This window comes from Durio zibethinus, chromosome 19 (genome assembly GCF_047325235.1).
Source record: "Durio zibethinus cultivar Kanyao isolate XHJ-2024 chromosome 19, ASM4732523v1, whole genome shotgun sequence".
Lineage (NCBI taxonomy): Eukaryota > Viridiplantae > Streptophyta > Magnoliopsida > Malvales > Malvaceae > Durio > Durio zibethinus.
The window spans coordinates 2118913-2139939 of record NC_143180.1 but is presented as its reverse complement, the minus strand read 5'-3'; the positions used below and the strand labels follow the sequence as shown (position 1 = coordinate 2139939).

General features: G+C 31.6%; 3 protein-coding genes and 1 non-coding gene across 4 annotated transcripts; 2 read left to right on the top strand and 2 right to left on the bottom strand.

Annotated features, from left to right (window-relative positions):
* Window positions 1-4152: 4152 nt before the first annotated feature.
* Window positions 4153-8108, bottom strand: LOC111310173 (uncharacterized). The gene is made up of 6 exons (XM_022909360.2): window positions 7779-8108; window positions 7593-7629; window positions 7416-7514; window positions 6465-6630; window positions 5108-5381; window positions 4153-4761 (listed from the first exon to the last, which is right to left on the bottom strand). The coding sequence occupies exons 1-6, from the start codon at window positions 7833-7835 to the stop codon at window positions 4567-4569; spliced, it is 828 nt and encodes a 275-aa protein (XP_022765095.2). The 5' UTR covers window positions 7836-8108; the 3' UTR covers window positions 4153-4566.
* A 3432-nt stretch (window positions 8109-11540) lies between these two features.
* On the bottom strand, window positions 11541-11614 carry TRNAV-CAC (transfer RNA valine (anticodon CAC)). Its single transcript has one exon. It is a non-coding gene; the product is annotated as a tRNA-Val (tRNA).
* A 359-nt stretch (window positions 11615-11973) lies between these two features.
* On the top strand, window positions 11974-13270 carry LOC111309769 (putative glycosyltransferase At5g20260). Its single transcript, XM_022908775.2, has one exon. It carries the CDS (start codon window positions 12052-12054, stop codon window positions 13099-13101), a length of 1050 nt encoding a protein of 349 aa, XP_022764510.2. The 5' UTR covers window positions 11974-12051; the 3' UTR covers window positions 13102-13270.
* A 462-nt stretch (window positions 13271-13732) lies between these two features.
* On the top strand, window positions 13733-20177 carry DFB (DHFS-FPGS homolog B). Its single transcript, XM_022909357.2, has 16 exons — window positions 13733-13886; window positions 13964-14097; window positions 14186-14251; window positions 14558-14667; window positions 14875-14935; window positions 15509-15592; window positions 15707-15763; window positions 15947-16007; window positions 16691-16737; window positions 16840-16917; window positions 17050-17211; window positions 17313-17606; window positions 18169-18247; window positions 18551-18703; window positions 19011-19171; window positions 19765-20177. The coding sequence occupies exons 1-16, from the start codon at window positions 13877-13879 to the stop codon at window positions 19822-19824; spliced, it is 1617 nt and encodes a 538-aa protein (XP_022765092.2). The 5' UTR covers window positions 13733-13876; the 3' UTR covers window positions 19825-20177.
* Window positions 20178-21027: the final 850 nt, after the last annotated feature.

Here is a 21027-nt window from a genome sequence, read left to right as displayed (position 1 = left end):
ACAAAATTTAAGAGTTTAATTTTATGTATTTATAGTGAAATTTTTTTAATTTCATAAACATAGTAAATGATTGTCAAATATTTTTTTAATTGTTTTATAATTTTATTATATATTAAATAATATATGTTATCTTTGTAAAGTTTAAAAATTTTACTATTACTAAATATGATTTTTTTTTTAATCTTAGTAAAAATGGTTAACTTTTTTAATGGATAGAATTCTATCTTTTAACCAAAAACTTTATCATAATACTTTTGAATTAGTCATTAAACTAGAAAAATTAAGTTATTACCTTTGTCTTCATTAAACTTTCAAAATTACAACCAACTTGGTCGGTAAAAACTATTCATTTTTTGAGAAATTATTAAATATATTAATAGTAATTTTTTTTTTTAATTTTACAAACGATATTAAGATGAAAATACATATTTTTTATATATTTTAAAAAATTAATTTTAAAAAAAGACACGTGTCATCATTTTAACTTCGTTTATGAAATTAAAAAAAAATTATTTTTAATATATTAAATAATTTCACTTAATTTTTTATCATTACAAAAGATAAAATCTCTTTAGCTCATTTATATTTGATTGTATTTTTAGTTAGAGCTAAGTGAAAATTTAAACGCACTTCAATTTCTTATATTTTTTATTACAAATATGTCATGTGAGTAGACAATTGATGCCTCAATTGCTAATAATTACTAAATCTAGAAAAATCATGTCCCAATTATTACAAATTATTAAATCAAATGCTTTTGTAAGAAAAACAATATTGCATGTCATTTTGTCATTAACGCGATTATTAATTTAATATTTTATTATAAACTAATTAAGTTTTAGATTTTAAAAATTACATTATTTGTCACTAATAATGTTAGTGTTTTATATTATTGGTTTGCATTTTTTCGAAAATTATATTTTAATTTCACTAAGATAATTTCATAACAAATTTTAATAAAATTCAATGTCCGAATCCACTTTCATCACAAAAACAGTACCATATGAATAATAATGTTTATCTAAAACTTATAAAATTCAAATTTATTTCATGAATATTGTAGGATGAATTGGCAGACAACTTGGGCCAACCAGATTAGATTAAATGCAAGCAAACAAACGCTTATTCTAAAGTCAAAATCCTGGAGAGAGGGACAGAGACATTCGGTCATTTTATGAGCGAGTGGGGTCATTATTCTAATTCAGTGAGCAATGTTGCTCATTTCCCCTTTCGACACAATTTTAGGCTCGGTACAAGATATAGGCTTCTTTTCAACACAATTTAGGCTTGATACACGATTTCGATTTGATTTGAATTTCTTTCAAATTATCAGTGAGATAGAGATTTTTTTTTTTTTATCAGTTTAAACACATAATTTTTTTTTTATTTAGATGCAATTTTTGAGAAACGATTAGTGTCCGTGAACAATTTAAGCTTTTAAAGCTTTTAATTCTGATGAAAATTATATAATCTCATCGCACATTTTCTTCCAATTTTATCCTTTTAAATTTTTTTTATTTTTACTTTATAATTTTAAGTCTTATTTTTTTGTTTTTACATTTTGAATTTTTATTTAAAAATATTGAAATAATTATGTTAATTTAATATAATAAAAAATAAATTAATATTTGACAAAAAATAAATTAATTAATAAATGTTATAACTAATATTAAAAAAATATATAAATAATTTATCAATGCTTTTAAAATAAAATCTTTAAAAATAATTTTTTATTTTTTATTTTTTTATTACATAAGAAATATAAAGTCTTAATATAAATAAAGAGAATGAGAAAGATTTTATTCGAAATCAGATTTTTAATATTTTTTTTAAATATTTTTAATTATTAAATTAAAGGTTTAAAGATAAAATATATATTTTAATATTATTTTTAATTTTATTACATATTATTGTTTTCACTTAGACGTTCGATTGGATTTAAATTTAAGCTTTTTCCTTTATGTTTCCACGAAAAAAGTTATTAGCAAGCACAAAAACATTAATATAAAGAGAAATATTAACACGTTTTAATATGTACTGCATCAATGATGGTGGACCAATCAGAATGTGATTAAATACTGACGTACGAATTAGCAAGCACAGAAATATTAACATGTTTCAGTATGTAATGCATCAACTATGGTGCATCAATAAAATTGTGATTAACTACTAACCTAAAAATGCTGACGTAGAGATGTAGAGTTAGAGACGCGGATAGGTAAGCAATGGGAGATGGGATTTGTTGGGTTAAAATATTGGCGGCGAAGAAGTCTCGGCGAAGTGGCCCAGATTTGAAGTTTTAAGATCCGTGTATTTCGCTGGCAGTACGACACTTGGACTCTTGAAGTCTTAGATTTTTTGTTCTTTTTTTTTATTTTTTTTAAATGAAAAAATAAATGTATTTGTTTTTTAAACAATGAAAAATATTTACATATATGTTTTTAAAAAATTATTCTAAGAGTTTGTTTTTATACATTTTTAATAATTTTTTATTTTATAAACAAACTAATAATTGTCATATATTTTATTTCTTATATTTTTACTATAAATTAAGAAGTATATGTCATCTATTTAAATTTTATTTATAAAATTTAAAAATTTTATCGATAGTGAATGTGATAATTGCTTTAATCCTAGTAAAAATGGTTTTTTTTTTTTTTTATTGATAGAAACCTTATCTTTTAACTAAAAACTTTACCATAATACTTTTGAATTATTCATAAGATTAAAAAAATTAAGTTACTATCTTGTCTTGACTGGACTTTCAAAATCAAAATCAATTTGGTGGATAAGACTATTTAGTTTTTGATCATCACAAAAAGAGAGAGTCTTAACTCATTAATATTTGATTGTATTTTTAGTTAGAGATAAGACAATTTAAGAGCACTTCAATTTCGTCTATTTTTTTAAATATGTTATTTGAATAGAAAAATCATGTACCAATTACTAATAATACTAAATCAAATGCTCTTGCAAGAGAAACAATGGTTGATGTCATTATCTTTTATTATGAACTGATTAAATTTTAGGTTTTGGAAATTTGATCAGTTGTCACTAATAATGTTAGTGTTTTATATCATTGGTTTGCTTTTTCTGAAAATTGGATTTTGGTTTCTCCAAAACAGCTTCATGAAAATTTTTTACTGAATAATGTTTATGAATTAGTAGACAACTTGGGCCAACCAGATTAGATTAAATGCAAACAAACATTTGTTCTAAAGTCAAAGACCCTATAAATTAACTGGAATATATTAGCCTATGGGACAAGACACAACCCACGGAAAACAACAATTCATGTTTTGCTTCTATCGATTTTGACCAAATACGTGGAGTCCAGTCGTTCGGTTAGGCATAGTTTTATTATTAAAAAAATCAAAAGAATAGATTCCTCCTTCATCAGCCAATTTAGCTACAGTTTTGAATAATATGGTATGGGATGGCGTAAGATCGAGATGGGTCTACTCATTAAGGCCGAAAACAAGCCCAACCAAGAAGCTGTGGGTCATGATGATTTGACTCAAGTTGGATTGGGCAGACGGCAGCCAAGGAATCGAAAGTGCACAGACTCTGACCATTTGTTACCTTGCTCGGCCTGTCATCGTGCACTAGTTTGAAGCTCATAGGCTGAAATTACAAAGGGCTGAAAAGTTCATATGTTTGACGGAAAAAAAAAAAGAAAGAAAGATTGGTTACTTAAACACCACTTGACAGAGAGTGTGGGATCCCATTCTACCCAAGGATTCTTGTGGTTTCCAAGGATAAAGCTACAAAGGTAATCAGGAATGGTGAGCTTTCCCCTCTCATTCTTTGGTATTAAGAACACTGTTTTAAGAATGCGTGACTACCCTTCTCCGATCCTTATTGCCTAACATAACGGCGAACAGCTAACGCATTCCATTTATGGTAGGGTTCTATAGTTGATCAGCGACCCTGGATGCTCTTGGTAGCACAAACTTAAATGGGCAGGGGAGCGAGCCATGGTCTTCTTAGGGCTAATGACCATCACAACCTTTCCCCTCTCCCTTTCCTGCCTTTTTTGGGCAAATGAGATAGTCTACCTAGTAACTTCATGCCCATGATCATTTATGATTCAGAAAGAACCTAATTTTTTAAACAAAAATTTGCTTTACGATGTTCAGTAACAAGTACAGATTGACAAAAAGACCATGACAACCTATATTTACACAACCATGAGCAAAAGAGACAAGTTCCGGAATCTCAAATATTACATTGACATTTACTCCGGTTACTCTGATGAAGTTGGTCACTTAAAAGTTGTAGGCCAACAACACCTACTCAATTAGATGAACTGACTCCAAAACCAAAATAGCGGAGTTGCTACACGTCATCAAAAACATAAACTCCTAGAACTCACCTCCATTACATGTTTCAAATTTATCAATGAACTACAAACCAAGTAAGGAATCCCAAAACACAAAAGCTTTTCTTCAAGCAGCATTTCACTCAAACTAATCTCCTTTTGCGTATTTCCCAGAAACAGAGTAAACACAGCAAAGTTTGGATTTTAGATGCTCAGATAGACCACATAGGATGACTTACTGAGGTTTATGGAAAGAACCAGACCTTGATGAAGATTGCAAGGGCCATTTGCAACAAGAATGCAGCAACCACCATCATTGTAAGATCGTTTGCCCCCTCAATATAAGATCTTAAATTCAAAGCAACAAAGCATGCTGAGGCTGTACCAGCAATGAGTATAATGATCCATCGGAGAATCTCAACTGGAATAAGCAGTAGAAACTGCAAATATGTCATATGGTACCACCTCAGATGTTTGCAAAAGAAATAATGAATAACTAATAAATTTTAGCTTCATGAGGATGCAGAATATAACCTTAGGTAATCTAGAATTCTAGATGTACTCACCGATTAACAAGACCCTGGAAACATCAATGAATATGCTATTCTTGGGGCTTAAATACTTCAGAATTAGCATTTAAGGTTCTCTCATCCATCGAAATAAAAAGAGAATAATTAACAAGAAGACAGCTTTTGGACTTGAATGACAAACTAAAACCAGTTTGTAAAGCAAAAAAGGGTAGGGGTGGGCGTTGGTATTTTTTTCTTTAAAGAGACAAAAACTTACTGCAGTTGGAATGAAAATGGATAGCGAATAACCCCACATGCACCAAAATCGTACAAGGCTAGCATTTGAACCCAGATACCGAAGCAAGAAGTAAAATGCCAGTGGCACCACAGCTGTGTAACCATAGATTCCACAAGCTGCTGCATTTACATAGCCGACATCAAAGCTCCAAGAAGTAGTGCCGTCAGTGCGCTTTTGCATAAGGTACGTGGCACAGTTTCCAAAGGAAGCAAGCATAAAGACCAATGTAGTTGTTATCCAGATAAAACCATACCTTGCAACAAAAATCAAGACCAATAAATTAAATTAACAGATAATTATGAAATTTACTACTGTACATTATTCGCACTACTATCTAGTAAAAGCTGTTACATTGTCAAGATTTCTACATAATCAGAAGTATATTTTACCACATCATGGTAACAAGGAATTCAATTTTCTGACGGAGAACAACAAATGGGCCACGTATCCTGTTACCTTTAGAAAGCCATATGATGAGGATTTACCAATTTTATCCTTGCATTATACATTAAACAATACATTGATTAGCTTACCAGAAAAGATCCTTTGATTGAAAGCAGACTACCATGATCTCCCCTTCAAACAACTCATTGAAAGTCTCTTGTATGAGACAAATAAAAAGCTACAAATACAAACTAACAACAAAATCCTAGTGTACTTTAACTTCCATAATACCATTAAGATCGAAGCTTTCAATCTATCTCTTGCCTAGTTTTCTTCCTATTTTTTTGTCTTAATAAATGGCTTCTTTTAATCAATCTACTTGCAAAGATGACCGCAAATAAGAATTACAGAATATGATGCAATAAACCTGCAACCGATGTGTGCTCGTAGTTTTTGTATTACTGCTGGCCTTTATTCCCTTTAGAAACATACACATGCACTTCTCATGTACTCGTGTTTAGTATGATTCCATTAATCATTCTCACAGTTTTTCCTAGTTGTTACAATCCATGTCAAAATAAAGAACCAAATAACGAAACTTTCTAACTTAGTAAGTTTATGAATAAGTTAGTGATTTCTAGTAGTAGTATCTTTTTTCTTGCAAATGAAAGAATGCCCAGGTTAATGTATGATTTGGTTGCTTTCAATCCTACTTTTCATCCCAATTTATATTGGATAGAGATAATATGCTTTTATAAGGTTTAAAACCTCTATATATTCCTTCACAAGAACATAACTTTTCTCTTCCAAATGATAACTTTCCATTCCAAAAATAGAACAATGAACCTTTGACAAAAGCAGCTTTTTCACCCGTATTAAAGAATATCTCATTTAATGGTGGCAAAGAAGAATTTTTTTTTTTTTTTTGGGGGGGGGGGGGGGGAATACTCACAAATCAGGGTTAGCATCAATCTTGTCGAAAAAATCTCCACCAACAGGATAAAAGGAACTTATCAATCTGTTTATGACAACATCTGTATCCACATTAAAATACTGTGTGTATGACGAGATACTAAACACTCCCTTCCAGTTGTTTGGTGGCTGTTGTTCAAATCCTTCTGCATAGGATATACAAAGGGATTGTTAAACATTAAGATTTCTTCTGTAACACTAAATAAAGAATTAAAAATTATACCATAAGTGAATTACATCTAACAGCGATGCCAGTAACTCAGCCACGATATCTTTATGTGTTTTAGAATGTGAATGCAAAATCAGTAGTCTACAACTCTATGTTCCTAAGTTAGAACACACACACACACACAAAACCAAATAAATAAAGGAAGAGACTACTCAAGGAAAGTTCAAAAATATAAGCAGAACCGCCAAAAGGAGTATATTTCAGAACCTCCTTTTAAAAGTATTCACCATGGACTCCATTCGACATAAAGAAATTCGTGACTACAAAAATAAAAGGTAATTAATCCAGAAAATAAAGAAAAATGTAACAGTAAATTGAAATTTAAGGCGCATCGAAAATATCAACTTCCTTCACTAAATTTCCCTACCGTACCAGATGTAACTTCCATAAGGAAGAGCCACTCAGTTAAACAACCAAATCTCCGATATCTCGACTCTAGATGCAATAATTTTTCAAAAAATCTCTCTAGTCTCTCCTTCAGTTATTATCCAGTTGGGAAGAACAAAGTTTCCTTACTAATCTACTCTTTTAAGACATTAATCATTGCAAATATAGCAGATTTCCAATTTTATCACCTCAATAGCAAAAATTATCAATTTCTAATCACAAAATATTAGAGTAAGAACAAAGAAAGACTGATAAATGTAACTAAGCCTTTCTTATATGGCAAGAAAATAAATTAAAGACATAAAAATAATATACCAGTTGGAGCTCCAAGAGTTTGATAACCTCCGCCGCCGCCGCCGCCAACTCCTCCGCTGCCACTATTTGGAGGGAAATTTTGCATATTCGCTTCAGGAACTGCACAATTTAAAAATAAAAAATAAAACAAATTTGCAAACAAAATTTTCCAAAAATTAAAAAGAAAAGAAAAAGTACCTTCATACGATGCCTTTTTTTCTTCATTGATAACAGCCTAAGATTCAAATGAAAATTTTCGGAAGAAATTTGAAATTAATTTACATGAAAAATGTCGATCTTGATAATTTAATTCGAAAAAAAATGAAATAAAATGCCACAAAAATTAACTGAAACAAAAAAAAAAAAGAATATTAAGCAGCTTACCGGAACTGAGCCGAGTAAATGACTGGTAGCAAGATTTGAATACGATGATTCGTCCATTGAAAATAAGAGATCGAACTGAGAAATTAACCGAGAGAATGATTTATTTAGAAATAATTTGGAATTGGGAATTTCCGTTCTTTTTTTTTAAGTGGAAATTAGTTAAGGGAGAAAAAGGATGCGTTTTCCGTAATTTGGAAGCAACGGCGGAAAGGACGAGGTAAGGAAAGTCTTGACTGAACGGCATACATTGACAGAGCTCTCTCTATCTTGTAACGCTCCTTTTGGAGCGTTCCTTTCACGCGTGGATTTGGGTCAATAATGCCGTTGGTTGCTTTTTCTTTTTTTTTTTCGTTTAATAAAAAGTTTGATGGGGCCAGCAATCTTTTTTTTTTTTTTTTAAGAAATAAGTGAAAAAAAGAGGGTAATATAATATTTTTTCCTATTTATATTTATAAATATTTTGACAAAAAAATGTATAAAGTCTACCATTTAAATTAAAATTAATATTTTTTTCAAATAAGCGTAATCCAAAAGAAATTAGCATATCTTTGCAAGTAATTTCATCCAACATGAATAATAATTTGGTTTTAATGTAATCAATTTTTTCGAGAAAATACTTATGATATTAGTAATGTAAGATGATTAAAATCATACAATTGCATGCATAGCCCCAAATTTGATTACTGAAGAAAGATGTTTTTATTTGTTATGTTGTTCAAATTATTCCTATGCTTTATCTTGCTTCCTCTTTCGATGAATATATTTTAAGATTTATACTTTTGGGTGATTTGGTCGCTGTTTGAATTCAAAATCTTTTATTGTTAAATTGAATAAATTAATCAATTGAATTAAATTCGGATAATTTATTTTTTATATAATTTCATTTTCAAACATGTTATCTTTTTGAAATAAGAGAATTAAATGTTTAAATTTAAATTTCATATACAATTTTTTTATGATTTTTATAATTATTTATTGAAAATAAGTTATCGATAATTTAAATAGATAAATTTGGATTCTTCTCGAGTTTATTTATGTTAAATACATATTCATATCCGAGGTTAAATTTAAATATGTAATGCATAATACTTGGGTAATTAGGGGGAAAATACTAAAATTAAAGGTTTGAGATGGTCATCCGAGGCTTGAGGAAGCAGAGAATGTGGCAAAGCTTAGCAAGAGTTGAGGCATTCAGATTGATACAGCCAACATCGCTTTTTGGGGTCGCCCATGCAGCACCAACAATTAACTTCTGGTCGACATTCATGGTGCAGGAGACATGGTCCAAGGTTGATGCTTGCATCAAGAACTCTGGTGCCTGGTTCTTACACAAAAAATAAAAATAAAAATAAATTATGTTATAAATAAATATGGAAAGGTTAAATTGGTTGACTTACATTCACTGATAAGAACAAGGGAAGCAAATGCAAAGAAAACAAGAGCCAGATGAGCTGCAATGAACTTGGGATTTCTCATGATAAAATGCCAAAGAGTTTAATTTTGAATCAAGGGTGAAGAACTTGTTGTAGATAGTTAGGTTTATATAGAAATGAATTTCTAACATAAACATAAATGGCATGAATACAAAAAAGGTTAACTAAAAAAAACTTCTAACTTACAAGATAATATAATTATAATTTTTTATATCTCTCAAAATATATTAAAAAATAATTAAAAATGAGATATGTATTCATCTCTTATTTCGTTTGTAAAATTAAAAATTTTACTTATAATACAATAAAAATAAAACCCTAAAAAAGCACTATTTATCCCTCAATCCCTGATAAAAAATTGGGTAAGAAAAATTACTTGTTTCCAAAATGAAAGTCCCTAGGAAATACTCTTCAAAATGGACTGACTAATTGAAAAGAAAAAAAAAAGTAGTTTTAACATTTTTTTAGGGAAAAAGATAGAAGGAGGCAATGGTTAATAGTCATCATACATTAAAATAGAGTTTTAATTTCAATTGGTATTCACCAACTTGATTACAAGATAAAGATAACATTTTTTTTTCTTTCAAATGAGCACTTTCTCCCTCAATCCCTCTTGAAATTTTGGGTAATAAAAACCAATTGTTACAAAAAATGACACTCCCTCAGAAATGCACATCAAAATGGAATAATTAATTGGACTATATGATCAAAATCAAAATGGGTTAATTCAAAAATTTGTAATATGATTCATCATTCACAATTGGATGTGAGAGAGATTTTAGCAACTTGAAAGGAAAAAGAAAAGTAGTGTTAACAATTTTGGGAAAACATATGGAAAAAGCAATGGTTAGTAGTCATACATTTAAATAGAGTTTGAATTTCAATCGGTATTCACTAACTTGGTTACAGAGTAAAGGCAAAACAATAATAGCTAAAGATATAAATATAAATTTGGCTTTAAAAATTATGCTAACTGAATTATTTTGGCCCCTACTCTTTATTAGGGTCAATTGAGTTCTTCGCATTTTATTTTTTATTAATTTATTTTATTCATTTACTAATCTTAATATATCATGTGATTTATGATATGATTATCACGTATAATAATAAGATGAAGATATAATTTAACGAGATATATAAAATGTTACGTGTCAAATGATGTGACATCAAAATGATTTAATTTACATAGTTAGAGGGCCCATTTTTATATTTATGCATATGTAAACACTAACAATTTTTTTAAAATGTGTATTTCAATCCAATGGATTTTGTAGATCATGCAAATCAAGCATACCGAGTATTTTGGGTCATGCAAATTATGCATTTTTTTGGTTTATAATCTTAATTATAATTTTATAAATCATTAATCAGTTGGAATTTTAATAACAGCACTATTGGACAATGTAAAACTCAGTGACAGGATGGTTTGGATGGGTGAAGTGCATAAAACTCTGGGTTTTTGAGGTGAAGCTCTTTCTAATGGTGTCTTCGTCCACGGAATTAATTATGATGAAATTAAAAATAATAATAATTTTTATTATAATTATGATTAAAAAAAATTAATAAAAAATTTATATTGAATAAATCTCATTAAAATTAATATTTAAATTTAATTAGTAATGATTAAAACTTTATAGCAACTCCAGTTCAAAGATAAGCTTATATATGCTTGTTGTAATTTTTTATTTAATAGATATTATCATTGTTAAAATTTAAAATTTAAAATTATTAAATATTATTTTTTAAAGATAATTGCATGATTTAATTGGACAATAATTCAAATTTCTTGTTGTAGTATTTTATAATCATGTGGAATTGGTAACAGAACTTCTAATATAAATTAATCCGTACTTTATTATTAAGCATAATCCTTTTCTAATCTCAAAAAAGTATAATCCTTTTCTGTTGCATGTCTCATGTATGCACTGAATATAAGCATTTTTTACACCATAAAGTAAACTTGATAAATTCATAGTTTATTTCCAACCATAAACAGCGAAATCAAGGACAGCTAGGATGAAGTTATCAGAACCATTTCTCTGTTTTTTATTGCGCTGACAATGAAGTTAGAACCATGTAATCTCTTATTTTCTTTTTCCATGGGGAAGTTGACTAAATAAAACTAGAAGATACATGGAGTTTGGTTGGAAGCAAAAACAAACAATCTAAATAAAATAGAAGATAAACGGGATTGAACTCAAAAATTTCCAAAACAAGCCCAATTTTGGGGTCCCATTTGCTTCAAATTTTCAAACCGAAATGAGCCCACAACCGGAGATGATATGAGACCTGGGCAAACCAGGGTAGCAGGAAGAAGAAAAGTGAAAAATGTCTGAGCCCGGGTTCGAACCGGGGACCTCTAGTGTGTGAGACTAGCGTGATAACCAACTACACCACCCAGACAATTATTCTCGGCAGTTGCTTATAAGAACAATTCTCTAAACTGAGCAGCCATCTTAACAAAAAGAAAAATGAAGTAATATGTCATTTTCAAAAATTGTTTTAAATTAAAAACAAAAAGAAAAATGAAAAAGACTGCCTAAATTAAGGGGAAAAAGGCTGAAAAGACTAAATACATCAAAATTTGAGTTTTTTTCTTTTTTTTTTTTTTTTTAATCCGAATTTAAGCAAATAAATTCATTGGTTTTCATAGTAATTATTTTGATAACAGTGGACGCAGACATCCGAGTCACCCAATTTTCACATGCAATCAAGGCTCCTTTCCATGTAATAAATTCCAAAACCGTTTTTAAGTCCTTCCAAACAATCCCCAAAATCCCACCCAAAAAGTTTCCTCCCCGTTTCCTTCCTTTTTCTTCCCAAAAAAAGAAAGGAAAAAAATGTCTTTCCCTCTCTTCCTGTGTTTTTTCTTCTTCTTCCTTTATTTAATCCCACTCTCTACTCCCCTAACTTCTTCCCCCTACCTTTCCCGCACAATCCTCCCTCAAAATTACCAAAAAATGCTTAAAAACTTCAAAATTTACACTTACCCTCCTCCACAAACCCTTTCTTTTGACTCCAAAGTTGAATCCCTATTTTACTCTTCACTCATCCACAGCCCCTTCATCACTCAAAACCCCGAAGAAGCCCATTTATTATTCATTCCCTTCTCTTTCCACTCCGGCCTTTCACTACGCTCCGCCGCACGTGTCGTTGGAGATTATCGTACAGAGTTCATTTACTGGAATCGGACTCTTGGAGCCGATCATTTTTTCCTTTCTTTTTCCGGTGTTGGCCACGGTGCGGACCGGAATGTGGTGGAGTTGAAGAAAAACTCGATTCAGATCTCGTGTTTTCCGACAACACCCGGGTTGTTTATTCCACATAAGGATGTTAGTCTACCCCCACTTGCTAATGTTCACGGGCCCAGTCACGCTCCGAGAAGTACGGGCTCGAGTCGTTTGGGTTACGTGAGGTATAATTGGGTGAAAGAGTCGAGTTTGGTGGAACAGCTTTTAGCTGATACCGAGATTTTGGTTGAATCTGAGCCGTCCGATCAGATGACTTACGAGGAAAGACTCGCCGGGAGTAAGTTTTGTTTGTTTGAATACGGGCCTGAAATCTCGGGGATCGGGGAAGCGATGAGTTTCGGATGCGTGCCTGTGGTGATTACTGACCGTCCGATCCAAGACTTACCGTTGATGGATTTGCTAACGTGGCAGCAGATGGCGGTGTTCGTTGGGACAACCGGTGGGGCCAAGGAGATCAAGAGGGTTTTGGGGCGCGTGGTGGTGGAAGGATACGAGGATATGAGGGAATCAGCTATTTTCGCGAGTAGGCATTTTGTGTGGAACGAGACGCCGCAGCCGTACGATGCATTTCATATGGTGATGTATCAACTGTGGCTGAGAAGGCATACCATCAGATACGCGGAAAGAGAATGGGCTTAAATGTTGATGTTTCATAAAGAGTGTAGTCCGTTGGTTTGTTGTTGCCTTCAGAACTTTAGACGGTGGTGATCATGTAATTCTGTTATCTGTTTTTTTTTTTTTATTTGTTGTAAACTAAAGATTTTGGGGGAATAATTTACAACAAATAAGATTTACTTTTTTTTACAAATTTATCCCTTCAATAATTCCAAGTGTGGTAAAAAAGTTTGTGATTAGTGTTTTTTTTTTTTTTGTAATAATGCCAAAAATAAGGGCTTCCAATAGAAAACAATATGTAAATTTTCAATTGATCAGAAGGAGCATTTGCTACCTATGGATTAAAAATGTTTGTTGTTTGCAAAATTTACATTTTTGATTTAAAAATAAATTAATAGGGTCGCTTATTTCAATTTTATTAAATATCAATTTTGATAATTGATTAATATAGAAATTGAGTAAATCTAATATTGCTGCACTTCAATTTCTTTTTCTTATTAAATTGATATTATTATTATTGAAAATCTGAAAAATAGCGAGCCAAAATATGGGAAACTTTAAATAAAGGCGCAAAAAATGGATAATAAAAAAAAAAAATTCAAAAACCCTGCAAAGATCCAAAGATACAATACGCAACAGCAAGTAGGGAATCTTTGTCTGTGACCAAACAAAAAAAAAAAGTCATTATTCCATTCCTTTCCATATTATTTCTCAACCTTCCAACCCCAATCTCTTCATCCTTGCTTCAGCCAACCGCCTCCCACTCTCAAACCTTTTCTTCATCCAATTCCAAATCTCCATGGCCAAAGGTAACAAATAAAAATTGCGTTTTGAAATTCATGCTTCGAAGAAATTTTTAAATCTTGTTTTGTTTTTGTTTTTGTAGGTGGATCGACAGAATCTGCGGCGGCTCGATACGAGTCGGCGTTGGATGCGTTGTCGTCTTTGATAACTAAACGAAGTCGTGCTGATAAGAGTAATAAGGGGGATCGATTCGACTTGCTCTTTGATTATTTGAAAGTATAATTCGTTCTGTTTGATTGAGTATTTTTTAGAAATTGATTTGTTTACGAGCTTTAAATTGAACTAATTATTTATTGGATTTTAGATTTTGGAATTGGATGAGGCAATTTCACAGTTGAAAATCATCCATGTTGCTGGCACTAAAGGAAAGGTACTGAAAATTTTCGTTTTCTGAATCTTATTTCTGTTTTTTTTTTTAGTAATTTTTTATTTTGAAATTTATTTCTTATTTTAATAAAATCTTTGAACTTATGCAATGTGATAAAAAAAAAAAAAAAAGCTCCATTAGTAGCCTTCTAACTGTTCAACTTTGTATGCCGCATTTATCTGTAACTTCATCGTTGCACGCCATTATTTTGATCTGGTTAGCTATGGTGAAACATAATTCTTCAATCTTGTTTGTATATGGCATGTGAATTTGTGATATTGACTCTCTCTTCATTTGGAATTTGAAAAGGGATCAACGTGTACGTTCACAGAATCTATATTACGTAATTGTGGGTTCCGAACTGGATTGTTCACATCTCCTCACCTTATTGATGTTCGAGAAAGATTTCGATTGAATGGGTGAGTCTTTAAGTTCACTAGTATGTGTATTTCACTGATCTTGATGGAGGAGGTTAAGTTATTATCTATTTTTTCTTCTATGTTGCATTATCTAAATGCTAGTTAACCATTGCTATCTACATTTATTTAAAATTTTAGATATATATAATTCCTCCTATTATAGCTTTGGTGCTTTATTAAATTTCTTGTCTTTCTTGGCTGCTCTAGTGTGGAAATATGTGAGGAGAAATTCTTGGAATATTTCTGGTGGTGTTATGATAAGCTGAAGGTACGTTTGCGATTGTGTTTTATATGTGTATGAACTCCTCCTTAGCTCCTCTGCGATCATAAATTGCTGTTTTGTACATTATTAAGCGGGTTTTGTGGTGGAGCAGTGCTGTTTTTCTATGGCACTGACTAGCACTGGGCATGAATTTGCTGGTTATTTTTTGTACTAACTGTCTGCAACAAATTTGCAGAAGACTAAAAAGTAAGAATGCCGCATGGTGGATACAAATGAATTTTCCTTTTGGGGAATAATTTTTGAGAATCTATCCTGGCCTGCAAGAAGTTGAATTCTGGTTCTATGGAAGGGGCTTCTGTAGCCAACCAACCTAATAAAAGGAATAAGTACTTTGCAGAATCCAGTTGTGCAGCATTCGTTAAAAAAACTCAATGGACCACATAGACTTACTTAGACTATCTGGCCTGGTCAACTTGAAACCAAATCACTAGCAATATCTTTTTTTCTCTCAATCAAATGCCATATTTATCATTGAATAAACTGTATTGTCTTTTAGTTTTTGAGTTGTCTTTGAACAATTTGTTTAATCTTGTTAGCCATTTCTTTGTTGGTTTGCAGGAAAAAACCACTGATGATGTGCCAATGCCTACATTCTTTCGTTTCCTAGCCTTACTAGCCTTTAAGATATTTGCAGCAGAGCAGGTATGATGTCTGTTATGACCCTTGCACGTGAAGCTGTTATCCCATGTTGCTTCTGCCTTTTCATTAGCATCCTCTTTCTTAGTGTAAACTATTGCCTTTAAATTGTCTATGCAGGTTGATGTTGCTATCTTGGAGGTCGGTTTAGGTGGAAAGTTTGATGCTACAAATGTGGTACATTTCTAATTTAGTTCACAAACATGCTACTGATTCATTATATATATATATATATATATTTATTTATAAATCTATAAATCTGCCAAGCTAAGTTTATCATTTATGGCCATTTTGATGCTGGAATATGATGGTAGTGCCTACCTTGTTCTCATTATAGTCAATATGTGTCATTTTTTTCAGGTTCAGACGCCTATTGTGTGTGGTATATCTTCCCTTGGGTATGACCACATGGAAATTCTTGGTTAGTGTTATATATATATATATATATATTATATTTACTTTGGGTAATTGCTCATAAATGTGTCATAGTTAAATATAAATGAAAGATCTTTGAATAGCTTTTGTAACATGCAGTTAACGGTGTAATTTATTGGTTTGTGAATGCAATATCTGCCAAGGTGAAAACAAGCTGCATGATGTAAACAGTAAACCTAATTATTTTTTATGTCATTAATTTTCTATTATTTGTTTTTTGAGTTTGTAATTCTTTGAAAGTCACTTGGCAGATTGCAATTGCTGAATAAGATCTCTGGGGAGACGGGCATTTTTATTTGTATTCCACTATTATTATTATTGTCATTGTGCTGTAACTTTGTGACAATCAAGGACTTTTTGAACCTCATGTTGGCAACAATAGTTTTCAGTACATCTGTGAGGTTTATTTTGGAGTGCTTGAACTTTTGAGCTTACAATGGAAGAAAATCTAAATTATACAAAAAAGTATGGGCTATGTTTTTGTGTGGTCTGTCAGATTCCTCCATTTACACTAGGAAATCTGCTTACTTTTCTTATGTGCTAACTTTCTGATTATATGGGAACTAATTACTTGTGAATTATGTTATGTTAAATATCTTTCTGCTTTCAGAATAAATGAAGCTAATACCAAGCAATTGCTTTCTTTTCTTTATTGGATCCTACAAACAGGAAATACTCTGGGACAAATTGCTGGGGAGAAAGCTGGTATTTTTAAGGTGTTCTTTAGAATTACATTGAGTTAAAGCATTGCTAGAAGGGACTGTTTCCATTTTACAACATAACTTAAATCTATTTCCTTCTCTTTATTTGAAATGTAGCATGGGATTCCAGCCTTTACCGTACCTCAACCTGATGAGGCAATGTGTGTGCTTGAAGAGAAAGCTTCCAAGTTGAATGTAAGTTGCATAACTTTTTCATCTCTGATTTACCTGATATAAAGAATTGGAAATGCGTGACTCAACTTGTATTCAAATTCTTAAGATCATCTTGTCCTATGCTAATCCTGAAGAAAATCCTGTTCTTAATAGGTGCACCTTCAAGTGGCACATCCACTAGATGTAAGCTTGCTGAATGGTCTAAAACTCGCACTTGAAGGTGAACATCAATACATAAATGCTGGTCTGGCCGTTGCACTATGTTCTACTTGGCTTCAAAGGACTGGTCATCCTATCACCAACTTGAATCAAACAGTAAGTTCTATCTATTGGAGACTTCCTCTGCATTCCACAAGTTGTTATATCAATTTTTGTTCTCTTATTTTGCTTAAACTTTTTTTTTCTGCTCGCTATAGGGTTCACTGCCTGAACAGTTCATCAAGGGCCTAACAACAGCAAGTTTGCAAGGGCGGGCTCAGATTGTCCGTGATCAATTTACTGATATTGAAAATCCTGGAGATCTGGTTTTTTATCTGGATGGAGCCCACAGTCCTGAAAGCATGGAAGCATGTGCCAAGTGGTTTTCTCTTTGCATTAAGGAAGACAATCAGCAACCTATCCCGCATTATCAGGCACAGGATAATACTGAATCCTCAAAAGAAGTGGCACAGTGGCATACCAACGAAAGGTCTAAGAAGGATACTGCCCAGGTAGAGCACCCTGCTTTAGACCACATTAGTTTCCACAGTTTATGAAACTTAGAAGATATGTAAAAGAGAGTACTCTGTCCTTGTTGAAATCAGTGCCGTTTATGATTGAATACTCGGAATTTATATCTTGGCTCATTAATTTCACTATCAAGCTTTTCTATTTTAACACGTCAAAAGAAGCAATCAAATGTGTAGAGTGGGGTGCTGGTTTCATTGCTGCTTACGAATTAGGAGTATTAAGGATATCTAAACATAGGAGGGTATCGCTTTTGTAAAAAGTTATAGAAGTTTGATGATTGAGTTTGTAAAGCTCAAACATAGGTCAAGGCAAAAGTAAACAATATTTTGATAATTCCTTTCGCATCTGGTATAAACTGGTATTACTTTTGGCTAATGTATTTTCATGCATATATATGCATTCAACATTGCATCTTTCATCTAATTTGTATTTCCTTGCTTGGTTTTATCATGACTTTCTGAACTTGAAGTTATACTCCAAAATCTAAGCATTTGGGCTGCATCTTGGTGATCGTAGACTAAAGGTTTTGAGAATTACTTGCAGATTCTGCTGTTCAATTGTATGTCAGTGCGAGATCCACAGTTGCTTCTGCCATGCTTGATGAGAACGTGTGCCAGTCAAGGTAATTACTTTAGTTAGAGGCATGTTTGGATTTGTTTTCTTACATTTATAGAATTTAATATCCTTGTAATAAGAAGCATCGTAAATACTTTTGAAGTTCATAAAATTAATTTTGTGGTGTGCTGGGGGATTGATTACAGTTCAAGTGCTTTAGACAAATTTTAATTGTAGTAGGAATATATTGTGCTTTCAACATCCAAATGACACAATGAAGGTATCACATTGATAGCAAGAAGCTTGCCTTGAAAAAGAAATTTTAATATCTTATTTTATGTTTCTTACAAGCATTTAACTGATATTTCAGGTGTCTGTTTCAAGAAGGCACTTTTTGTACCGAACATATCTGTGTATCACAAGGTTGGATCCCATGCTTTACCAACAACTGATCCTCAAGTTGATTTGTCATGGCAGTTTACTCTTCAAAGAGTATGGGAAAACCTTATGCAGGGTGATAAAGGTATCAGTATAATACGTGGCATCACATTCTTCATATGTTTCACAATTCGTAGGCTGGGAATTGTGTTGAATTTCATAATTTTAAACTAATAACCCTCTTGGTTGTAAAAAGTTGAGTTTTTGCCATAGTCTGATTTCTTTTGGTATTTACTTGCCTTGGATTCAAGTTCCATTATTGTGCTTCTGGATATAAATGAATTAATTTTAATTATGATCATCACAAAATGTGCAAAATTATTGGAGACTTGGAGCATAATCAAGGGTTGCTCAGTTTGGTTTGTATATAATTTGTTTCCTTTGTTTACTAGGAGGGGAGGCCAGTAACACAGGTCAAGTTTGTGAAGAAGTGAAAGATGATACAGGAATGAGTGTTAGGAGTTGCACAAACAGTTCTGTCTTTTCTTCTCTACCATTGGCAATCAAATGGCTTAGGGACACCGCCCAGAAGGATCGATTTGTTCATTTTCAGGTAATGCTTTTGTTTTGGGATATTATTTGCTTGAGATTGTTCGGCCTGCTGTTGCAAAGATTTGCCTGCCTCTTATATGGCATCGATAGAGAACCTTAGATTGAGTTTCAGGCTGTAGTCTCAGAACTTAGTATCCTAGATTGTTTCTGATGAGGTTGTTGTAGTCTAGCATGCGAGACCTCAAGGGTTTTTAGAACCAATAGGGTTATGCATGAATTGAGCCATTAGGTGATTCTTGTTCCTTTGAAACGTTAGTTCTGGTTACGGAACACTGAGTTGTCTGGCTGAGTTAGCCTTTACACACACACACATATTGATTGATGGTTAGACTTGTAGCCTATGTTCTAGGGAATACTTGGTTAGGCATAGCAAATAATTTACTCGGAAAAGTATCTGATCATCCAGTTTATGTATAATTTCCTCAAAAACATTAGACTGCATTTATAGTCTATCAGGTCTGATTGAAAACGTATTGATGTCTTGGATTGGCCGTAAAATTTGTATTTTTCGGTTTGGGGTTTGATATAGTTACACCTCCCACTTCACTTGTGCTTCTTTTGGGTTTTTAATTTTTCCTTACTTTGATTGGTTAGGTCCTCGTAACCGGTTCCTTGCACCTTGTCGGTGATGTCTTGAGATTAATCAAGAAATAACGTTGAACTTCGCGATGTGCTTGCTTTTCTGCCTACATCTGTGTTCGTGCAGTTGACAACAGCATCGGTTCATTGTCTTTTCCAACAGAATTCAACTGCCCTTCTAATGGGCTTCCAAGCTTTCAGTTTGCAGGGTTGCCGGTTTAGGTATACACTTTCATTATTGAAATTTGAAACTGGCATAACTTGAGTAACTGAAGTATTGCTTTTGTAACCAAGTTGAGACAAAACGCAACAAAACATTCCAACTTAAAATGACATTCATAGAGTGTTCATTCCGTTAGTTATTTTAATTTTGAATTGAAGTATTCAAAATTGAATTAATCAAGTTATAATTTTATTTTCGAATCGAATTTATGAATTTTAAAAATTAGCTTATCGAATTAATACTATCACCAAATAATAAATATATTTAAATTAAATTATATTTAAAATTTTTAATTTCTCATATTTTAAACAAATTAAATAAAATTATCTAACAAAATATTCAAATATCAAAATATTATATTATAAATTTTAACAATTTATTAAATTAAGTGATCTATTGCATGTATTTTTCATTTTATATTTAAATTATGTTATATCTCAGTTAAAATTTTAATTAATTTGATAAATTTGATTTTTGAATAAAATTAATCAAAAATCAAAATTTTTTAAAAATTATTTTTATTAATTGAATGAAATTAATTAATTAATTAAATTAAATTAATTCGATTCACATCGAATTACAAATATCTGTGTAATTTTTTTTGGTCCATTTCAACCAAGTAATGTGTACTTAGTGCTGCAATGAAAGCAAGTCCAAAAGACAATTCATTGAATGTTTTATACGGTCGTTTTGTGTAGGAAATTGAGTTGCTCAACAATTACATAACATCAAAATTTTCAATTTCACCAGAGGCTGTGAAGATAAAATCAAAGCCAATGGGAGGGTTAGTGACAATTATATAAAAGGAATGAATAGAAAGACAGTATTTTCCTTTAGGCCATAAGAAGTTAATGAAGCCTAGTTTTCGATAAACAATTTCTTTTTTAATAAAAGGTCTAAAAATTTGAAATTATCAGAGATATATAGTCCATAAAAATTTCATTAACTGTATGTTTTTCTTTGCTAATAATAAACATATCATGGCATGCGACCAATAACAATATAATAAGATAGTAAAAAGAGGATTAATTGGATGAAATATTAAATTTTTTTTC